The sequence below is a fragment of the Cupressus sempervirens genome, chromosome 3, assembly GCF_028749045.1.
Source record: "Cupressus sempervirens isolate cs-2001-9-10 chromosome 3, ASM2874904v1, whole genome shotgun sequence".
NCBI lineage: Eukaryota > Viridiplantae > Streptophyta > Pinopsida > Cupressales > Cupressaceae > Cupressus > Cupressus sempervirens.
In genome coordinates, this window is record NC_143120.1 from 64,574,851 (window position 1) to 64,596,411 (window position 21,561).

Here is a 21,561-nt window from a genome sequence, read left to right on the forward strand (position 1 = left end):
AGGGATGTAATCTTTGAAGAAGATCTTACATTCAAAAGAGCCATAAGTTCAGATGAACCTTCTCCTTTACCTAGTTTTGAAAGAAATAGCGAATCTGGGTCCCAGAGGGAGAACTTAGAAGAAATAGAAGATGAATTTCAAAATATGAATCTTGAAGAAAATTCAAAGAAAAGACCACTTTGGGCTATTAAAAGAGTTGAAGCAACTAAAGACTTTGCTGCACCTTCCAGAACAATTAGAGAAAGCAAAAGACCTAAAAGATTCTCTAGTTATACAACAAACATGAGTGATTTATCCAAAACAAAACTTACCAATCCTTTTGATGCTATTAAACATACAGTTTGGAAAGAAGTCATGACAGAAGAATACCAATCTATTATGAAAAATGATGTTTGGGAAATTGTTCCAAGACCTAAAGGAAAATCTGTTATTTCTTCCAAGTGGATATTTAAAATAAAGCATGCTGTTGACGGTAGTATTGAGAAGTATAAATCCAGATTTGTAGTGAGAGGATTTTCTTAGAAAGAAGGAATTGATTATGAAGAAACTTTTGCTCTTGTTGCTAGATATACCTCTGTAAGAGCAATCTTAGCAATTGCCACATCAAAGGGATGGAGGGTACATCAGATGGACGTAAAAACAACATTCCTAAATGGAAAGATTTGAGAAGAAGTATATCTGGAGCAACCTAAAGGATTTGAAACTAATGATTCTAATGCTTTTGTTTGCAGGCTCAAGAAAGCTCTCTATGGGCTTAAACAGGCTCCCAAGGCCTGGTATGAAAGAATTGATAAGTATCTCACCGCCTTAGGATTCTCCAAGAATGAAGCGGATCCCAATTTATATTATAAAAGAGATAAAAATGATATGGTAATTCTGATACTGCATGTTGATGATTTGCTAATAACAGGTGATGATAATGTCATAGATTAATGCAAGAAAGATCTAACTAGAGAATTTGAGATGAAAGATTTGGGACTCCTTCATTACTTCCTAGGACTGGAAGTACGACAAAATTCTGACAGTATTATACTAAATCAAGAGAAGTATACATCGGACATTTTAAAGAGATACGGAATGTGGAATTGCAAACCTATGTCTTCTCCAATGGAGACCAATCTACATAAACTTAAGGAAGTAGCAATAGAATCACCTTCCATAGATTCTACTCTCTACAGATAGATGATTGGGTCTCTTATGTACTTAGTAAATACAAGACCGGATATTTGCTATACAGTTGATGCCTTAAGTTAGTTTATGTGTGAACCAAAGGAGATTCACCTGGTTGCGATTAAACACATTATGAGATACTTACAAGGAACTCTTAATATTGGACTCAAATACGAGAAAGTTGCTTTAGACTTACATGGATTCATTGATTCAGATTGGGGTGGAAGTGTTAAAGATAGGAAAAGTACTTCAGGATGTTGTTTCAGTTTAGGATCAACGATGATATCTTGGATATGTAGAAAACAATCTTTAGTAGCTCAGAGCTTCACAGAAGCCGAATACATTGTAGTAGCGATGGTCTCTCGAGAAGTAGTCTGGCTGAGGAAGTTACTTGTGGGATTATTTGGGCAAGCCATGAATCCTACGATTATTCATTGTGATAATCTTCCATCAAACTATCAGTGAATCTAGTTTTCCATGACAGGTCCAAGCATATTGAAATTCCTTACCATTATGTAAGAGATATGGTAGATAGGAATTTTGTAAAATTGGAATACTTTTGCACTACAAATTAGACAACAGACATACTCACCAAACCACTATCTAGAGTCAAGATAGAACATTTCAGGAGGAGATTCGGTATGGTTGAGTTGTAAACTATTTGTAATCTTTTGATCATTAATAAAATAATTTATTTGTCAGGCTATTGACTGTTATGGGCTCCACCATTTGTATTCATTATTTTAGAGGTGACGATCTCTTAAATAATGTGCTAAATAGTAGAGTGCTATTGTAAAATCTATAAGAGTTCAAGATCATATTGTGATGTAGACGTTGTTATGTCTATGAGTCACAATTTGGATAAAGGAAGAATTTTAAGGTTTATCCTTATTCTAGTAGATCTTAAACTGAGGATCTCATTGTGATATATAAATACTGGTTTCTATGAGTCACAACTTGTGTCTTATCACTAGTAACAGTGATTTGTCATATCACAGGTTTAGTAATATGATAGTGTATTATGTGTTCTATAATACCACATACTAAGAAGATTCAGACAGATATAGAATATTAATTCTTGCTTATTCATCTGTATTGATGTTGTTAGATATAATATCTCTCTGTATGATTGTCAAGTTAAGAGGGAGTGTTAAGTATTTAACATGATAATCTACAGGTCTTGAAGTGCAGGTCGCACTTAATCTTCTCAGTCTAGATATCTACGAATGGCTTTTTATATACTCTCCTTATTGTGAGGTGGCGACTTTCCAAGATCAATTTGCATTGATACTAACCTAATACAAGGTTTTAGTTAGTTGTTAATCTTAACTAGTCTTGAAGTCGCCGATTCATGAGAAAGGTTTATGAAAGCCAACCAAGGATAGGGACATGCCCTTTGATGGTGACGTCTCTTGGTTTAGATATTTAGAGGGATGGTGATGCAGTTTTGAAGGACGCACACAACACATTCTGTCTGCTCCTTCAAGCATCTATATCCAGTAATAATATTGCAGATAAACACATAATATCAGATCAAGATTGATTATTCTCAGTTGTAATCAGAATTAAAGAAGTACAGTATTAACCTTCTAAAGATAGTTAATAAAGTCTGATCAAAGCATAAGTCTGATTAAAGCATAAAATTTGCAGATTATTTACAGATATTATGGTCAAGATTCAGCAAATTGTTAGAGATCAATATGATTTATACTTTCGGACCTCTTAGAAGATTTGTTTTTCAGATTGACACTGTATTGAAGAATTTATAATCATATGCATTTTGATTCAGTCTGGAAATTTCCTACATTTCAGATTGTATTGATTGTGCCGAGGAATATTTGTTATAGGTTTAAAGTATCTTTGTTCATAAGAATTATCACAGAAGTGTTACTGGTTTAATTAGTTTTCATATTTGAATTGAATTGTAGGTTGGTCATCAAACCATTCAGAGATTTTTAATTGTAATTGGTTGGAAGTTCAGTTTGATTGAGTAGGTGCTCATTTTGGTAAGAGTTGATGCTCTAAGATCAGGGGTTGATGCTCCTTAGGGTTGGAGCCCTTAATACTTGTAACTAGATTTTGAATTGTGAGGCTGGATTAGTACAGTAGATCCTAGCAGCAATTCTCACCTTAGTTTTCTCCCTCATTGGGTTTCCATCACACATTCCTGTGTTTTGATCTCTTGTTGTGTGGTGCTTAATACCTATCTTTTATCTTCAATTTGGTTCTTTTTATCTCACTGTGAAATCTAAAGTAACTGATTAAAGTTTGGAATTGGATAAAAGTTTAAAATATATTTAGTAGCAAACTTGTGTTCTACAGAACAATGATGGTTCATGTGGGTAGAAAATGATCAAAAAAATTAAATATGGTCAATTTACTTAATATTTCCAAGGAAATGTTTGACTTCCATTCAAACATGGTTGGAATTCAGTGAACATTATTAGCTATATTGAATGTCAAGGTCACTAAGATCTCTTTTAGGTGATTGGCTTCAAGACAACAAACAAAACTACATTGATTATACGTTTCTACGACTAAAGTCTTTGCTTTTTAATGTCTTGCATCTTGAAACATTTATATATTAACTAGGAAACTTGGAGAAAACGACAAGTATATTTTATATATGTTGAAGAAATGAAGAAGCAATTTATTTCCTTGCTTTGTATCTTATTACGTTAGTGCTAAGTTTTATGTATTTGTACTAGTAAAGCTTAATGGTAAATTTTCATGGTGTCTGCAGGTTTTCTCCAAAATTGCTTAACAAGTTAATAACAAAAAGGCTCATTATGCAAAATCACATGGTAAGCAAAGGCACTTGTAACATGGTAACTGGTGTCTACATACAAATAAATTGGCAGTGTCAGTAACTATAGGGCATTTGTATTCTGATTTTGTAATATCATTCTGTTTTATGGAACATTTGAAGCTTAACAATTAAGCATAGAGAATGTAATGTCCCCTTCTTATCTAATTTGGACACTACTTGTAATCCCACAATTCTATAAATATAAATCAAATTATTGATAACAAATGTTTTAGATAATGCTTTGAGAAGGAACAAGTATTAATTCCAAATGCGTATGCTGCCTGTTGATAATGATAGCTTCGGTCAGATAAAAATGAATGATAAATATCAATAGAATTATCTATGATTCTATGAATGCATGCATATCAATGTACAGTAAGTATATTGGTATGAATGCATGCATATCAATGTACAGTAAGTATATTGGTATCATACATGCATAATTACATGTTAAACTATATATCATTAAACTGATTGTTTGAAGAGTGAATTATGATTCATGATAATCGATTATCATTACAGTTATTTTCCAAGTACAAATCTGTAGCTATCGATCTGTATTTAATCAATATAGAAGATCATTATCCTTGCTATTTAATGAATATCTATTTAATTGATATTAGACATCAATTACTGCCCTCGATAATGTATGAATTGCATCGATTAAGACATCAGATATGTGTCTGATTACATCTGCTATATTACTGATAATCATCAGTTGACATTAGTTTGTTTAGAGTTGCCGATTATGAAATGGCATATAGACATGTCAATGAAGAGACATGTCCTTCAAACATATATATATATATATATATATATATATATATATATATATATATATGTAAAAAATGCAAGTACAGAAATTAATAAGTGCAAGTCATTTTGATCTATATTTATTGTTTCTTCTATCCAGAAAATTGTGTTTCATATTTAGAAATAATTGAAGTGTTATCAATATCAGCATTATCCACATTCTTGTGAAATATCAGTGTCATTATTCTGGTAGAAATCTGCAGAGAAACATAGGTTAGTAAGAGCATTATTCAAGAGATGATAAAATAAAAAGATATCTATATTCCTATCTAACATAAATCTAATCTACTTTAACATGATATTAGAGCCTCGTTAAGGAAGATCTGATTGGATTTGAGATAGCAGATTATCTAGAATATAAATTTGCTCTTAAAGGAGAAATCACATTCCATTCTTCATAATGCCAAGCAGAATCAGTTTCAAAGATCATCTTGAAGCAGCATCAAACTTTGTATCATGGAAATTCAGAGTTATGCTAATCTTGAAGGAAAGTGAATTAGATTCGTTTGTAAAAGAAAACATACTTGAACCAGAGAATGATCCTGAGAAATCTCAATGGATCAAGAACAATGAAAAGGCTATGAAAATGATTGTGGATGCAGTTAGCAACTGTATGGCACTAATTATATCAAAATGTGATATTGCATACCACGTGTTCAAATCACTTGAAGATACATATGTGTAGGGCATAATAAAGCATTGATGTAATTAAAGATAGATAGTGTTTGGGTTGGGTTAGTTAGGAAGGGAGGAGGTGCGTCCATTGGTATCCCTAACCAACCAAGCACTATTTAAGAACATTGGAACATGAATGATGTACTATTGGATCTTGGCAATAAATAAAGAATACTATTTCCCTTGCGAATATCAAGTACGGTTGCCATTGGTAATAATTGCTTAGATTGGTATTGGTAATATCCAATTCATGTTTGATCTATCCTGTACTATAACCATTCTACAATATTAAACAATGTATAGTGGAATATCACACACTTTCTTACAAATATACAGAATAATCCAATTGATACATATGAAGTGCAACTTAGAACATACCATTCATACCACAATACTAGTAGGCAAGGAAATGATTTCTTTATTAATACCAAAAACCAACATGAGCACATTACCAATGTTCCAAGTATTTATAGACGGGTTAGTTGAAAGCCAACTGACGCATTTCCTCACCACCTAACTACCCAACATGACTAGCTTTAACAAGTACTAAACATAAAAAGTACTTTATTCCGACCACATCTATCCCCCCCCCCCCAACAAAAAAAAAGTCGTCTTCTAGACGACTTTAGAACATGAAACAAAAACAACTGTAATTTCAAGGAGGATGGGAGGACATCCTTGTGCTAGGAGTTCCCCTTAGTCGTTGCAGGTCTCGCTTTGTTGTCTTTTGCTTTGTTCGAATGTCCTGTAATACCCATAGCGCATCCATCTTTTTAGCTTCTACTGCAACAACCTTGCTCTCTAATTCAACTTTTTCTTTGTTCCAAGCTTCCTGCATAGCAACTTTCTCTGATGCCCATTGCTGTTGAAGACTCCTTCTAGCTCCGAACTTTAGCTATGTTTTTCTCCTTCTGAAGTTTCAAAAAGGTTCCTCGAAAGGCAACCTCCATTGCTATCAGCGCTTCTAGGAGAGGCGATAATTCTTGTCCCACAGGAATGATAGAGCTGCCTGTCCATGTGGTAGCCATGTCCTCCGCTGAATAGCCACCCTGTTCTAGTAGTTCCCAATCTGTGTGGTAGTTAGTTTGCATAAAGGCGGCCAAAGCCTGTGTTGTGGTGATGATGGTCTCCAAATTCTGAGCCCTAGCCTGCTGCATGATCCTCCTAGTAGAATGCTCCATGGCATGAAGCTCAGTGAGGAATATTTCGGCCTTGGCTGCAAAAGATGCTGTGTCTGGTGGTTCTCCGCGCTCACTTTGTGTCTCAACTTGCTCCTCAACAGCTGTCACTAGGGGTGAAGACACCATGCCTTCCTCTTCGAGTAACCTATTCGCTTCCTCCAGGACCGTGTCTGTCGTGGCCCCGTTGGTACCAACTAGTGTCATCATGCTACCCTGGGTGTGAATTTTTCCATTTTTCTCCTCTCCTCCTATTGGCTGTACCACAAGAGCAACCGAATGGATTACTTCTGGACCCTATGGTGTTTGTACCCTTACTTTATGAGCACATTTTGGTTGGCACCTCAAATCTATGACTTTAGTATGGGAGGGTTGTTCTGGAAAGATAGATATGTGGCGCCATCTTCGGAACTGAGACTCTGGAAGCTCCCCATGTCGGGATTTGTTGCCTGCCACCTGTTCCTTCCTTGACTTCTGCTTGATTTGGTTTGAAAGTATCTGCTGCCTCAATTCTGCCGGGATCACTAGGTGTTTTTTGGTAAAGTTCCAGAGGTTATGCTACCTCTGCTGGAAGTGGTCCCTCTGTAGGTGGTAAAAACGTCACTGCCTGTGGAGTACCCTGGAGATGACTCAAACAGATCTCTGCCTCCTGTGAGTCGGAGGAGGATGAATCCATATCGCTACCTTCTTCCTTTGAACTTTCATCATTGTCTTCCTCTTCTGCTTCTTCGATTACTACTGTTTGTTTCGGTTTCTTTTGCTTGGGTTTACCTCCATTATGAGAGCCTACATCCAAGGTATCTAAATAGAGCCAATAGGTCATAGCTGGTTTATATGGTTCTACTACTCTACTAGTCGGTACCAGTGTTCCCTAGTGTTCGCTGCTCACCTGCGTGCATACTGTCTCTAAGAACAAGGCCACTGTATGATGAGGCCTATAAAAGGCTTTATGTTTCAACTCCATAAATTGTCGAAGTCTATCGGAAAGAAATTTAGCCCAGTTATATATTTGCGCTTTGTACAATCCATCCACTGTAGGTAACATCCATAGGGCAATGTCAGAAGTGCAGTTGCCTATAGTGAGCTTGCTTTTAACTAGATCTACCACGCAATGCCATTCCTCATTTGGGATAAAAAATTTCTTTAGACCTCGACTGTTCTTTAGGATTCCTTCCCATTCCATACTTGTAAGGTCCTTCCGGCACGTTATTTGCAGCCATTTTTTCTTGTCTGCTACTGTCATAAGTTTTTTTTCCACTTCTTGCCCTCTGTTAGGAATTATGAAAACCTTACTTATTTCTCCTTCTGCATAAGAAATTGTCACCTGTTGCTAGAAATGCTGTATTACAGATTTATGACCTGATTTCTCACACCCTGTGATTAAATTCCGTAATATAGACTCAAACTCCTTTAATTCAAAAATCGGTATAAAAATGATTTTATCTACCTCTGCTATACATAATGCTTTCTTTAGCGGATGTCTGCGTCTACTTTTTCCCACCAAGTCTTACATTCGCTTCCCATCACACTTTCAAATGTAATATTTTCAATAGTGGTGGTGATTTTCCAGTGCCACTTTCCCTTTACTTGTTGTCATCTTCCTTACCTCCTTTGCTTGCAATGCAACATATTTCTTCTTTTTGGAGTTGATAATGTTTTCCTTGCTCGGATTTCCAATGCTTAGTTTCATGATTGTGTGTTGTTGTGTTAGCACCCAAGTCTTTTTAACTGGTTGTATATGCCACCTATACCAATTGTAATATAATTGTTTGCCACAAAGCTGATGTACAACCTATTGCTCTAGCACAGACTCTTTGAGTACGAAAATTTGCAATATGGGGCTCTGAAGTAATAGTACAGAATTATGCCGTACGCTAGGACGTTGAAAGTGATGTCTCCGTATGGTTTCCTTTCTCCCAATGAGTTGTTGTACAAAATAATGCCACAGTATGGAATGACCTGGCCATATGAGGGGCAAGGTAGGATGTTGTCGTACGGAATGATGTGGCTGTATGAGGGGCAATTGCCGTATGTGAGGACCTTGCCATATGGAAGTTTTCCTTGCACAATCTTGTCATACGGGATGGTTCTGTATGGAATTCTGCCGTACTTGATGCTTCCATATGGAAATGTGTCCTAAATTTTGCCATACTTGATGCTTTCGTACGGAAATCTTCCGTACCCCTTCACTGCTTGTCTCCTGTAGTACGGGCGTCCTCACTTCCTTTCTCCACTTGTGCTCTCTCCACTGTTATGGCAAGTATGTTCTAAACTTCCTCTTTATATAGGCCTAGTTTAAATCATTCTCTTCAATACTTGTGTTCCTTGTTTTGCGTACTTTTTTTTTTCTTTTTGTGTACATGTAATATGGTTGCTTGCTAACTCATTCCTATCCTTATACGCTTTTAGCTTAGACCCATTTATTAATTCTCTGATAGGTTTGTTATCCAAAGTAGATAACTTTATTGCCCCATTCTCTTTATACTCCGTGTACTCCTTTGGGTACCTTCTTTCTAATTGAGATTCTTGTATTTGCAACATATTACATTCTGCGTGGAAAACTTCATAGTCTCCCATTTGCCAGTGGAATAATCCATTATGGGAACTTGTGTCGTCGTCTGAGCACTCCTTCATCTGGCTTCATTCCTACATGGTCTTCTCCTTCTGAGTCTGATGCCAAGTCCTGACTGACTGACTGGTTCTTGAGGTCTATGATGCACTTCCTTCCTTCCGGCTCAATAGATAGAGTGCTTCGCTTCCAGTTATGGGTAGCTTTTGCTGTGACCAAGCATCACCTGCCTAATAAAGCATTGTACCCTTTCTTTTCTAAAGGGATAACCACAAAATCAATAAAAAATTATTGTGTACCAACGATGACTTTTTTTCCCATCAGCATTCTTAGATTCTTGATTCCATGTTGGTTTGCTCCTACTAGATGAAATGTCGGGGGCCAGAGTGTAGGTTTCCCTAATTCCTTCCATGTTTCTTCTAATAAGACATTGACACTGGAACCTCCATCCAAAATAGTATTTGAGAGTTTGCACCCAAGTATCTCCATCTCTACTACCACTAGTGTTGTCCTCATCCCTATGGTGAACAATGTATTGTCTTTTGTGTGTACTTCTCCTTCCTTCTCTTTCTTTGAGGTTGTCTCTTTCGGTTTTGCCCCCTGTGTTAGTGCCACCTGCAATTCAGGTAATGTTTCTAATAAATCCCTTATTTTTATTGGGATAGCAGTTTCTAGTACTTGCCTCACAATATTCGTTATACCCCTAGTGGAAGTAGGTTTTTCTGACGTTGTCTTTCCTCGCTTCCCCCATGCTATCTTGAATGTTTTTCTTTGCTTCATGAAATCTTTCCATCTCCGTACTAGCATTTGGGTAGGTTAATTGTTTGCCTTGTATCTTGGTGTCTGCAAGAATTTTGTCGTCTACATCTTCAATGTCTAACATATTTACTCCCTTTTGTCTCGAACAATTTGCATCTTCATGATTGCTTGGCCCACACCATTTAAAAAGCATCCCTCCATTTTGTCCTCCTCCGCTTTGGCAATCTCGTGTAAAGTGTCCACATTCATTGCATCTCCTACACTGGATCATTGGTCTCCCTTTGGAATCATACTGAAGTGGATGTCGGGGTGTGTTGTTATTGCTATTGTCATTGCTATTATTGTTACTTCCTCTCCTGTTGTTTTTGTATCCTCTTGGTGAGGCTTCCATATTTGTGATCTTCTAAGGAGTGGAGGGAGGTATGGATTGTTCCCCTTGGGTTAGGAATACTTGAGCACTCCGTGTTTTTAAATTGTAAGGACAATCTTTAATTGTGTGCCCCATTACCTGACAAATCTCGTAAAATGCTTTCTTCAGGCAAGATCCTTTTGTATGGCCTTCCTTTTTACAGTCAGTACACCGGATTTCTCTCCCTTCTTTCTTTTCTTCTTTACTCCTTGCCACTTTATCAATCGTCTCAGATCTTTTCTTAAGGTTTGAATAGTTTTGGATTCTTCTTTGCTTTCTTTGGAACTTTCACTAGAGCTTCCATGCCTTCTCGCCTTAAGGTTTTACTTTCACTTTCTATGTCCATGGTGTACACTCGAAAGTGTCCCACTCTAAACCCTTCTATCCAAACGATTCCATGAGATGGGAATGCTTGGATGCCGGCTTAGAGCTCCCTATCCACGGAGTGCAAGAGAGTATATTTCAAGAATAAGAAGGCTCTCAGATGTGCCTTAGAGATACTCTTCTTGCTAGTAAACCATGCAATGGGAGGTTCCAAAGACAAGATGCAAGAATGCAAATGTCCCAAGGAGTTCCTCAAGGATGCAATGCAAATGAAGATTAAGCTAGAATGAGAATGTCAAATGCAGCTATGCTAGAATATGAATGAGAGTTTTACAATCCAAATATTAAGCTATGTGAGAGATTATTGCAAAATAGAAGCTAAACTAACATGCAACATGAATCTAAGCTAAAATGCCATGGATGAGAGAATGTAGACAAGGAAGAGAAGTTCTCCACAAAGCTCCAAAGAAAACCTGTTAGAAAACCTGCAGCATAACAATGTTCAAAAGATGGATGGATTGAGGGGGAAAGCTCTCTCCCTTTTAAAGATGTATGGACGGTGGAGATCAAGATGAAGATGGTGGATGATCAACGGTGGAATTCGAAAATAGGAGTGATCCATGTGCACACACAAATCAACCAATAGAATATAAGTTGACTTGTCATATAAGACAAAAGTCACAAAGCCTTTTCTTTTAATTGCAAAATAGAAAAAGGACTTTATGTGTGCACTTTAAGTGGGTTATAAGAATGGGGTCTTTTATTTAATTAAAAGGGGACATGTTCTTTTAATCAAATAATGAACTTAGGATAGCATTGTCAAACTATAGGTTATAATCAAATAAATTGATTATTAGCAATTTGGTCTAGGTAAATGATTAAATTAATTTAGCCAAAATGCTGAGAAGGGGGCTAATAGTCTAGATGACCATTTTTAGATGATTACACATGGCACAAGTACATGCATTTGCAAAGGTCGACGGTGGGACTATCTTCATCTTTCTCCTAAGAGATGGTGTTAATCCTTTGATGAACCATCACTTCTTTAGTCCATCTACTGGCTTGTTATCTAGTTTCCCTATCAACTCTTTCATTCTTTTGCTATAAGCTTTGACAGATTCACTCTTCACTTGTCTTGTGTTATAAATCTCTGTTACTATTTCATCATCATCTCTCAAGAGTTTAAATTCTTCTTCGAAGGATGTATGGATATTACTCCATGTGTTTTTCTTTCTTGCCTCCAAGTCTATATACCAATTAATGTCATTACCCCTTAATGTGGCCAGAAAGGCTTTTAGCCGCTCCGTCGCGTCATTTTGTCCATTCGCTTGCCATATTGTTATACATGTTTTACAGTGGTGAGTAGGGTCCTCCGAGCCGTCCCTTGTGAATCTTGGTAATTTTTGTTTGTCTATTGCCATTATGTGAACACTTCCTGATGGAACACTTCCTCCCGATGGAACACTCCCTCCCGGTTGGAAGTTTGCTCTCGAGGAGGAACTACTATAAGTATCCCCTTCTTCTTGACTTTTCTCCTATCGGAAGTCTCTTCCTGCTGGTGTCTTTGGGTTTTTGTATCCCAACTTCCTTGTTGTTGTCTCAAAGATGACCAAATTTGCTAGACCTTTGATTGTATTCTCGATCAACCCTTCCTGGATCCTCGTGGAATCCCCTTGTCCCCCTTTCCAATTATGATGTCTCTCCTGCTGCTGTTGGAGACGTAGTATCCTCAAGGCGACTTCTTCCTTAGTTTCTTCTCCTTGTGTCCATCTGGGATATATATTAGGAATCAGGGGCATGGATCGTTTCGTAGTATCCTCAAGGCGACTTCTTCCTCAGTTTCTTCTCCCTGTGCCCGTCTGGGATATATATTAGGAATCAGGGGCATGAATCGTTTCTATTGTCTTTCTCTTTTACTTGTAACAAATTGCTTGCTAACAGGCGAGGAAACTCTCTCAGAAGATCGTACACCACTAGTGGCACTAGAAGTTCGTCGCATACCGTACCTTCAGGGACCCTTCTCTCATGGACTTCCCTTCGTACATGCTGACTGCAACTTCCCACGCCGCCACCAAATCACATGTCAATTGATCCTCCCTAGTTATTTCTTCCTCTTCCTGTCACTATTTGTTACTTGATAAGCGGTACAAATTCCCTTTCCATTACTCCATCCTGCCAACCTCCAGGTTTGGACTTAGGCAACGATGCCAAAAATGTAGATTGAAATATCACACACTTTCTTACAAATATACTGAATAATCCAATTGATACATATTAAGTGCAACTTAAAACATACCATTCATATCACAATACTAGAAGGCAAGGAAATGATTTCTTTATTAATACCAAAAACCAACATGAGCACATTACCAATGTTCCAAGTATTTATAGACGGGTTGGTTAGTTGGAAACCAACCAACGGATTTCCTCACCACCTAACTACCCAACCTGACTAGCTTTTACAAGCACTAAACATAACAAGTACTTTATTCCGACTACAAATAAACAATAGTAGAGCTCTTACATTGAAATGACAACTCCATCAAGAGCCTACAACATAACGGTAAATTGTGAGCCTCTTATCTGAGAGGTCTTGGGTTTGAGTCTACTCAAACTTAATAAATAATAATAATTAATCATAACATATAATAATTAATCTTGGCTTTGGCCTCTTATCGATCAAAAAAAGAAAAGAAAAGAAAACTCCATCATATGAAAATGATAAGGGGAGAAACTAGCATAGCATACTTTATAAGGATCGCTGAATTAAGAGATCAACTTTCTACAATTGGTCGTAAGATTGACAATAAGGAGTTAATATTGATGGCACTAGGTGGACTCCAATCATCATGGCAATCATTTATTAGAGGAATAAGTGCACATTCTAAACTCCTAAGTTCGATCAGTAAAAACCAGATTGCATTCAAGAAGATTCCAGATTGATCACCAGGGTGATCAACCAAAATACCATCGATGAAGACATTCATGTATTGAACACTAACTTTCATAAGAAAGGAAAGAAAAATAATTTTAAAAGAAAGAAAAACACCTATACAAAAGTCACTTCCAAGAAGAGAAAGGACATATCTCAAATACAATGTTTTAGATGTGATAAGTATAGAATTATGCCATAAAATGTCTTGATTGGACAAAACAACAAGCCTCCTTTGCTGAAGTTGGAAAAGTTAGCATGGAAATTGATTTAGAGAAACTTGTCTTCTATTCAGCCTTATCAAGTCAAGTTTCAAACAAACTCAACACTTGGGTGATTGATAGTTGATCCTCACGCCATATTACCGTATTCACAGAACACTAATAGAGCCCTGACATATTTGGATTGAGAGATGAATATACAAGAAGACTGCTGCCAAACCTCAACACCTAGGCAATAATGCATGAGTCCAAGGTCAGTCATATCAAAAGACTGGCATAAACTCTGTTTGATTCCTTGAATCAAAGATGCTGAATTGCTAGTGATGATCAAATTATCCACATAAATAACCAGAAGGATGATGTCATTGTCAGTAGTCTTGATGTACAAATTTGAGTATGAAGAACTCCTCTGGAAGCCCTAATCACTGAGGTACTTATCAATTTTCATTTACCATGCCCTAGGGGCTTGCTTCAAGCCATAGAGAGCGTTCACTAATCTGAGAACCCAATGTTCTTTACCGGCAGCCTTGAAACCTAGAGGTTGCGTCATGTAGACCTCTTCGTGGAGGTCAGCATTTAGGAAAGCACTCTTGATGTCCATCTGATGGACATTCCATCCAAATTGTCCTGCCATGGCTAAGACTAATTTGATTGTGCTCATCTTTGCAGTAGGAGAAAATGTCTCCTCATAATCGATGCCCTGACATTGAGGGGCTTATCAATAATCAACACCAATACTTAATGTGGTGATATGTATTGTTCAGTCAAGACATAGTATTTTCATCCTTTACAATAGATGTATATTAGTCAAGGTTTTGTTATGTCAAGACTTGATATTCCTATAAATGGCAATCATATTCCTCAAACTGATTTTACAGGATGAGTGGCTTCATAATTTATGGTGCTTGTCAGTGTTTTTCCTTAACCATTGATCATCCTTTGTCCACTCATTGTTAATTTTCAATATTTGCCTTAAGCGCATGTTTTCTTGAAGAATTTCGGATAATATCAATATCTTATCTGCCGATTTCATAACAATGGTCTTAGTTGTATTGATATTAAGCCAAGATGTATTGAAGGTTCAGTGATATCGTGTTGCTAAATTTGGGTGATGGCTCTTAATCTGCTGCTCTGAAATTGTAGACATTATAAGACAGTCTGCTGCCCCCTCCTCATCATTTTTGAACAATCGCTCCATCCTCCTAAGTGAGACTACCCTTGAGTCCATCATTTGATAAGCCCCTAAGTACCACTTTCCTACCCTAGTGTTCAAACCATATCACCATTTTCTCTAGATTAAGGGTAAACTCAATTAGTGACTTCATCCAGGTCATGTTGAGAATAACATAATATTCTCCAATATCCACTACATAAAAAATGCTCACCATGTCGTAATCACCCATCCACATGTGAAGACTGGTAACCATGTGGGTAATTTGTAGTTTATGCTCACTAGCCACAATGACTCTAAAGTCCTCATGTCCCTCTATTAGAAGGCTTTTCTTCTTAATCAAACTCTCTGAGATTAAATTATATGTAGATCAATGTAACAATTTGTTGCCTATGTACCTTACTCCTCATGTTAAAATTTATTGCTTGCTTTGTACCAGTAAGTCATGCAATAGTTTTTTTCACCGACTCTTGTTTTGTGTTTTTCTCATCACTGCCCTCAAAATACATTGTTGTCTTTCATCATATGATGTTGACTCAGCTGAAAATACTCAATCTCTGTTACTTTCACTTTGACTAAACACTAGTGTGAATGGTCACAGGGCTATGTGCAATGGAAACATAATTTCCTCCTAAGATCATTTAATTGCTTGCTGCCCAAATGGTCAGAATCTTTCATCGGCTGATGAGAATCTTTCTAGAAATAGTTTTTATCTTTCTCCTCCTTTGATAGAAAACCCTTCGAATGAAGTCTATCCTTTGTAGGCTTCCTGCAATGTCGAAGGATTAAGGCCCTTGATCCACCCATTAAGTGGCTCTGCCAAACCATCCATAAACAAAACCAATAACCTTCTGTGTGAAATATTTGTAACTAGAACTGAAATCCTCTGAAACTCCAGCATAAAAGTCTCAACTGAACTCCACTGCTTAAGCTGAGCTAACTCCCTAAAGTGTAGTTATGGATCCTTCTTATCAAAACGTTCAACCAGACTCTTCATGAACTCCACATATGAAGTAATTTGGTCATGCCCCATGGTGACCATGTCGTGATGCCACCACTTGTGTGCTAAGCTATCCAAATGTAATGCTGCAAATTTAGCAGCCTCCTCTTCTCACATTGGGTTTAACTAGAAATAAGTGTCTACCTTCAGCAGTCTTGCTCTTGCAGTGGTCTTCCCAGATCCATGGTAGTAGGATAATGTTAGCTTGCTCACTTTCTTCTGTAAATCACTATGTTGTTCCTTACCATCAGTGTGAGGAAAATGCTTCAGCCTAGCATCCATGTACTCCCTAAAAGAGGTAGTGCCTGAAATTATTTCTCCACTTTCCCAATCTCATCGAAACTAAGCTTTGTAACTCCATAATTTCCAACTCATTCTACTTTAGGTGGGAAGGTAGGTATAAGTGGCCTCAAACTAATTATCCTTGCCAGTCTAGTTGCATGGCCAATTTTATCAGCAACCTGGCCTCCATTGCCACTGGTCTGTCCATTAAGCCTTTCATTATCACCTCCATTATTTTCTTTGTTGTTTCATCCACCATTATTCCTTTCATTAACATCCATGCCCATTTGTCAAGCCATCATCTGCATCATAAGCTCCATGCGTTGATTCTTTCATGAATCCTTTGTTTTGTCTATCGTTCCCCCTACTATAAGGACTCGAGCATTTAAAATAAGTTAAATAACCTTTCTTTTCCTGGGTCCCTTCTTTCACCTATATTGTTTGTGACTTGTTCACCTGTGCCTAAGTGTACTACGGGGTTTCTTTATTCTTCTTTCCCTATAGTCTGTATTATAATGATGTGATAATGATTGTACACTCCAATCTGTCATGTCATTGTCTATTCATTTTTGTATTGTACCTACTAGGATAGCAGGACACACTGCTTCGATACCACTGTAAGATTACCCCCTGTTCCAGGACGATTTTTTGTTTTCCTTTCTTATAGTAATTTTGTCACACAGCTGGCAAGTAGGCTGTTTACAGAGTTTTCCGAGTGCATTTGGTTCTGAGTTTATAATTTGAAGATGGATATTGCATTCACAAATTTCTTGATATGCAAACTCACAACAGCAATACTTGTAAATAAATCCAAATGCAAATATAGTCTATTCTGAAACTAATGATATTGAAATACATGAACAACAAAGTGATACGAAACTAATCTCTATCTTAAACTTCAAAAATGCACTACAGTAGACAAGTACAATGATTTTTCAATTAAATATAATGAGATACCAAAGTGCTGGTGCAGATTTATATCATGTACTAGTCATATGAACAACATGTGTGAATCCATGTGGACGCTTCCTAGATGGCAAATACAACTACTATATTGTAATTTCAACTGCTACGACTGATATTCAGTAGTTGCAGACCTGAGTGTTGCTGTTCTGTGTGATCACAGACTTGTATGGCCTTCGTATTTTTTCTCCCAACCTACACAGATCAGTTCTTGGATCTACTAGACTTCTATCCTATGATATATTCTCACCAAATGATGCTAAATCACTAGCAATATAGCAAGTTACTGTAGCAGTGTCACTGTAGCACAACACTCTAGCATGTCATTGTAGTAGCAAGATATATTCCTTCAAACTTGATTCAAACCCTTTTGACTATCTTTCAAGAGCAAGAAGAATACTATTCATGAGGACTTATGCCCGCACAAACCTTCAAAGAGAATTTCTCCAATAGTTTCATTAATCTTTTATGTTTCCAAGCCTTCTGAAAGAGAGCTTTTCATTCCTTTTTATACACTTCTTACATAGGCTCTCACTCTTGTTATGTCAATGTGGGATAAATAACATAACGCCTCTTTTAAGTCTCCAATATGTTAAAAAATAAAAAGGTCTATTTAGTTTAAATATTTCTCACAAACTATCGACTATGGATTGATAAAATTAAATAATTAAATTTAACTATATAAAATAACTTTATTAATGCTCGATAAATCATATCAATGATAAATAATTTTTTTGTGGAAATTAAACAATTACCACTGATATGATACTTAGTTACCCGGGTTCACTGGTTAGCCCCTAGAACCATGTCTGGGTTCGATCAAAATACTAGTTTGGTTCGACCCAAATTCAAGTAGGGTTTCATTTGCAAGGGGGTGGTTCAAACCGGCAGGTTGGAAATTCGAACCCGAATGAATTTGAAGTGCCCAAATCAAATTTGCATCGAACTTGGGTGAATTTCGGGCGACGGACAACTTTTAAGTTATTTTCTATAACATGTTTGATATTGTTTTGAGTTTTGCAGCCCTAAAAAGTGAATATAAATAGGTTATTTTGGCTTCTAACATCATTTGTGGTGTGCAAATAGGTGATTTTGTGAGAAAATAGGTGATTGAGCAAAATTAAACTTGTGCAAGTTGGAAGATTGGATTTTGAGCTATATTAGAAACAAAATCAGATATATATAAACTTTTATATAAGTTTCGGCTTCTAGGCTTATAAATATATATATATATATTTTTATAATTTTTACATGTTTTTGTACGAACAAACCCATAGCCCTTTCCAAAATTTTTCCTACCGGTGAACCGGTTCTTCGAACTTGTATGTCGAATCGAACTTAAACCGGTAACTAAGATATGATACTTTAATTGGAGGTCCACAAATGCCCACTTACTATAAATAGTGAGTGCGACCAAAACTACCTCATCTCACCTTGGAATAAATCACAACTTGTCCTGCATTTTGTCACCACAAAATGTTGGTAATAGCACAAAACATTTTCAAGCTAGTTTCGCATATCTCTAAGTTGAATTTGGTATTCAATTGCTCAATCTTGATCGATCAATCGACTTCGATTCGTATATCAAATTGTTTTACTGAAGGCTTTCGTCAAGTCTTTTTCGTTTTGTTTTTTGTCGAGCCTTTGCTTGATTTTCGAGGCCTTCATCGTCCTTTTCTTTGCTTTTGAGTTTGCGTTCATTTTTTTTTAGTCCTTTGGTTTTGCTCATGTCATGGATTTTAGTTTTCCCTTCGATTTGGTCTAGCCTAGAGCGTAAGCGGAGTTGTCAGTCAAGAGTTATGGTTGTTTTAGTGCCTCAAAAGAAGACCTTTTTGATGCAACAACACGAATTAAAAATATCATGTTATATTTTTTATTTGACATTCACTTTTTGAAAAATATAACTTAAATTCACTTTATGTTATGTTTTTAAATTACTTTATAATTAAATTTTTCACTTGAAGTAACTATAGTGCACTTTATGTTATAATTTTAAATTGAGTTACTTTTTGATTTTTCACTTAAAGTGACTACATAAATTATATAGTTTCAGTTTAATTTTTGACATTTAAATCAAATGCTCATTTAAATGTTACTTTTTAAATGATATTATGTGTTATATTTTTAATATGATATATAAATATGATTTATGTCCCATTAAAGTAACATTTTAATGAAATTAAATTGATATATGTTTATTAAATGACTTTAAGTTATCAAAAGTGGACATTTTACATGTCACTGCATATAAAGTTCAACTTAAAAGCATAAAACTATCAAAAGTGGACCTTTTTGGTGTCATTACACCAAAAAAGTGAGCTTTCACTTGAAATATGTCATTGCATAAAAAACATGAGCATTCATTCCTCCCTAAAAGGTTCAATTTTAACCAAGTGCATGTTTTAAAATGTGTAATACCTCCCAAAAGGTGCGATTTGCCTTATGGGAAGTTTTTAAAATATGCATTCCTTCCTAAAAGGTCTGATTTCAACCTTATGCATATTTTAAAACATGTTGTGCCTCCTAAAAGGTCCAATTTTGGAAGAGCACATGTAATGGGCCTTCAAGAACCCGATTTTGGAGATTATGAGAGATTTACGTAATGATTTTGCATGAGATTTTCTTCAATAGGGTCGTTTTCTTGGCAATGGATTTTCTAACATCAAAAATGGATTCATCTTCCTAAAAGACATTTTTCCAAGCTCTATCCTAGGGCACGTTTTTGGTGAAAACTCCAAATAGATCCATTTTTGGCCCAAATTTTTTACTCAAGGAGGAATCGATTTTGCATGTTTTGGTGATTGCATTACATCTTGGCACTTGTTTTGGTGTTTAATGATCAAAACATTTTGATCATGTGCCTTGGTGAAAAATGTTTTTAACAAAAACGTCCCATAAGCATGTGCATATAAAAAAATTGGATCTTGGAGCAAGAATAGGTCACGTTTTGGCATCTTCCACCTACAACGCCTTGTTTGTTTCCTTTTTCCATTCAAATTTGCAAAGCTAGAAAGAGTCCAAGTGTTTTTGGAGAATTTTTCAACATTGGAGCATCTTTTTCCACCATTTTTGGCACTTAATTGAAATTTCCCCACTTAGGATGTCTTTGCATTCAGGGACAATTAGCTTGGATTCTTTAATCTTTTCATGAATTACATTCTTGATTCCATTATAATCTTATGAATTTGCTAATGCATGGTCAATGATATATCAATGCCCTTGGTATCTGATGTAGATGATTGAATATAACTTAGGTGATTAGCCTCTTGTAAACTAAAACTATCCTTAATGACCCTTATGATTTATGGTTTCTCCTTACCATTATATTTCCATATTGGATGTGAATAATAATATACTTGTAACGTCCCCGCTACTGGACTTAATTTGAATGTTGTAACCTCTATTTGGAAATACCTATTCCTGACTTTACTCTGATCACCCAAGATTGATATTGAGTGTTTGTTTGGCTATTGAATTGATTTGTAATTCCTTCTTATATGTTGGATGCAATTTCTCTAAGTTTGTCCCTTGCTAGGTAGCAGTTACTATGTAGTCTCTATTAATTCACCCGATTTGATTTTTGGAGCCCACTTGCTATATTATCTCTGTCCTCGTTAGTTGCTGATGCTTGCATGATATAAGAGATGTTGGCTTACACTGGAGATTGTTCCCACAGCTTTTTACTAGACGTGTTGTCTGTATTGTCACAACTAAATCATTCTTTTGTTCCCGTCCATATTGCTTTTGTTGTTTCTGTTTGTTGTGCATGATAGTTGGCCTTCTACTTGCTACTTCTGTTGAGGTTGATTGGACTGTGGGTTTGCCATCAATGTCTCCTGGTCTGACTGTGGCATTGGCTTTGTAATGATTGCTCTCCTGCCGACAAGGTTACTTGTAGGTGGTGATGAATCTGCAGGGATGGTCATCCTCTTCGAAGATTATATGATGCTTCCTTCTGTTTGACTTCGTCTAGTGTTCAAGGTTCAGGAATCTGCACTGCCCACATTTGACTTGAATGTCTCTTGTAATTGATCTTGATACTTTTGTATTTTCCTCAACTATTATTATCCCGGGTTGTTGCTACTGGCTAATGACTCGTCCATGCTGGAGCTCATTCGATAGTTACTTCCTTGATTTCAATGGCCTTTGCATCCTCTGATTTGCCTTATTGACTATTCGGTGTTGGAAGGTGGAGACACGTTTTCTATCCGATTGTGTTGTCTCCCTTTGTTGTAGTCCTCTTCCTGGATTGGTCGCTCTCCTTAAGTATTCAAGCTTTCCCTCTA

The 21,561-nt window shown here is 36.5% G+C and overlaps 1 protein-coding gene across 4 annotated transcripts in view; it reads left to right on the top strand.

The window, feature by feature from the left end:
- LOC149564801 (gamma-glutamyl hydrolase 1-like) overlaps nt 1-21,561 on the top strand; it is a 152,072-nt gene that overhangs the window by 116,853 nt on the left and 13,658 nt on the right. For all 4 annotated transcript variants that reach the window (XM_089818382.1, XM_089818383.1, XM_089818381.1 and 1 more), the window contains one exon: nt 3,914-3,974. In XM_089818382.1, the coding sequence (XP_089674508.1) occupies nt 3,914-3,974 (61 nt within the window). The remainder of the gene's footprint in view (nt 1-3,913; nt 3,975-21,561) is intronic.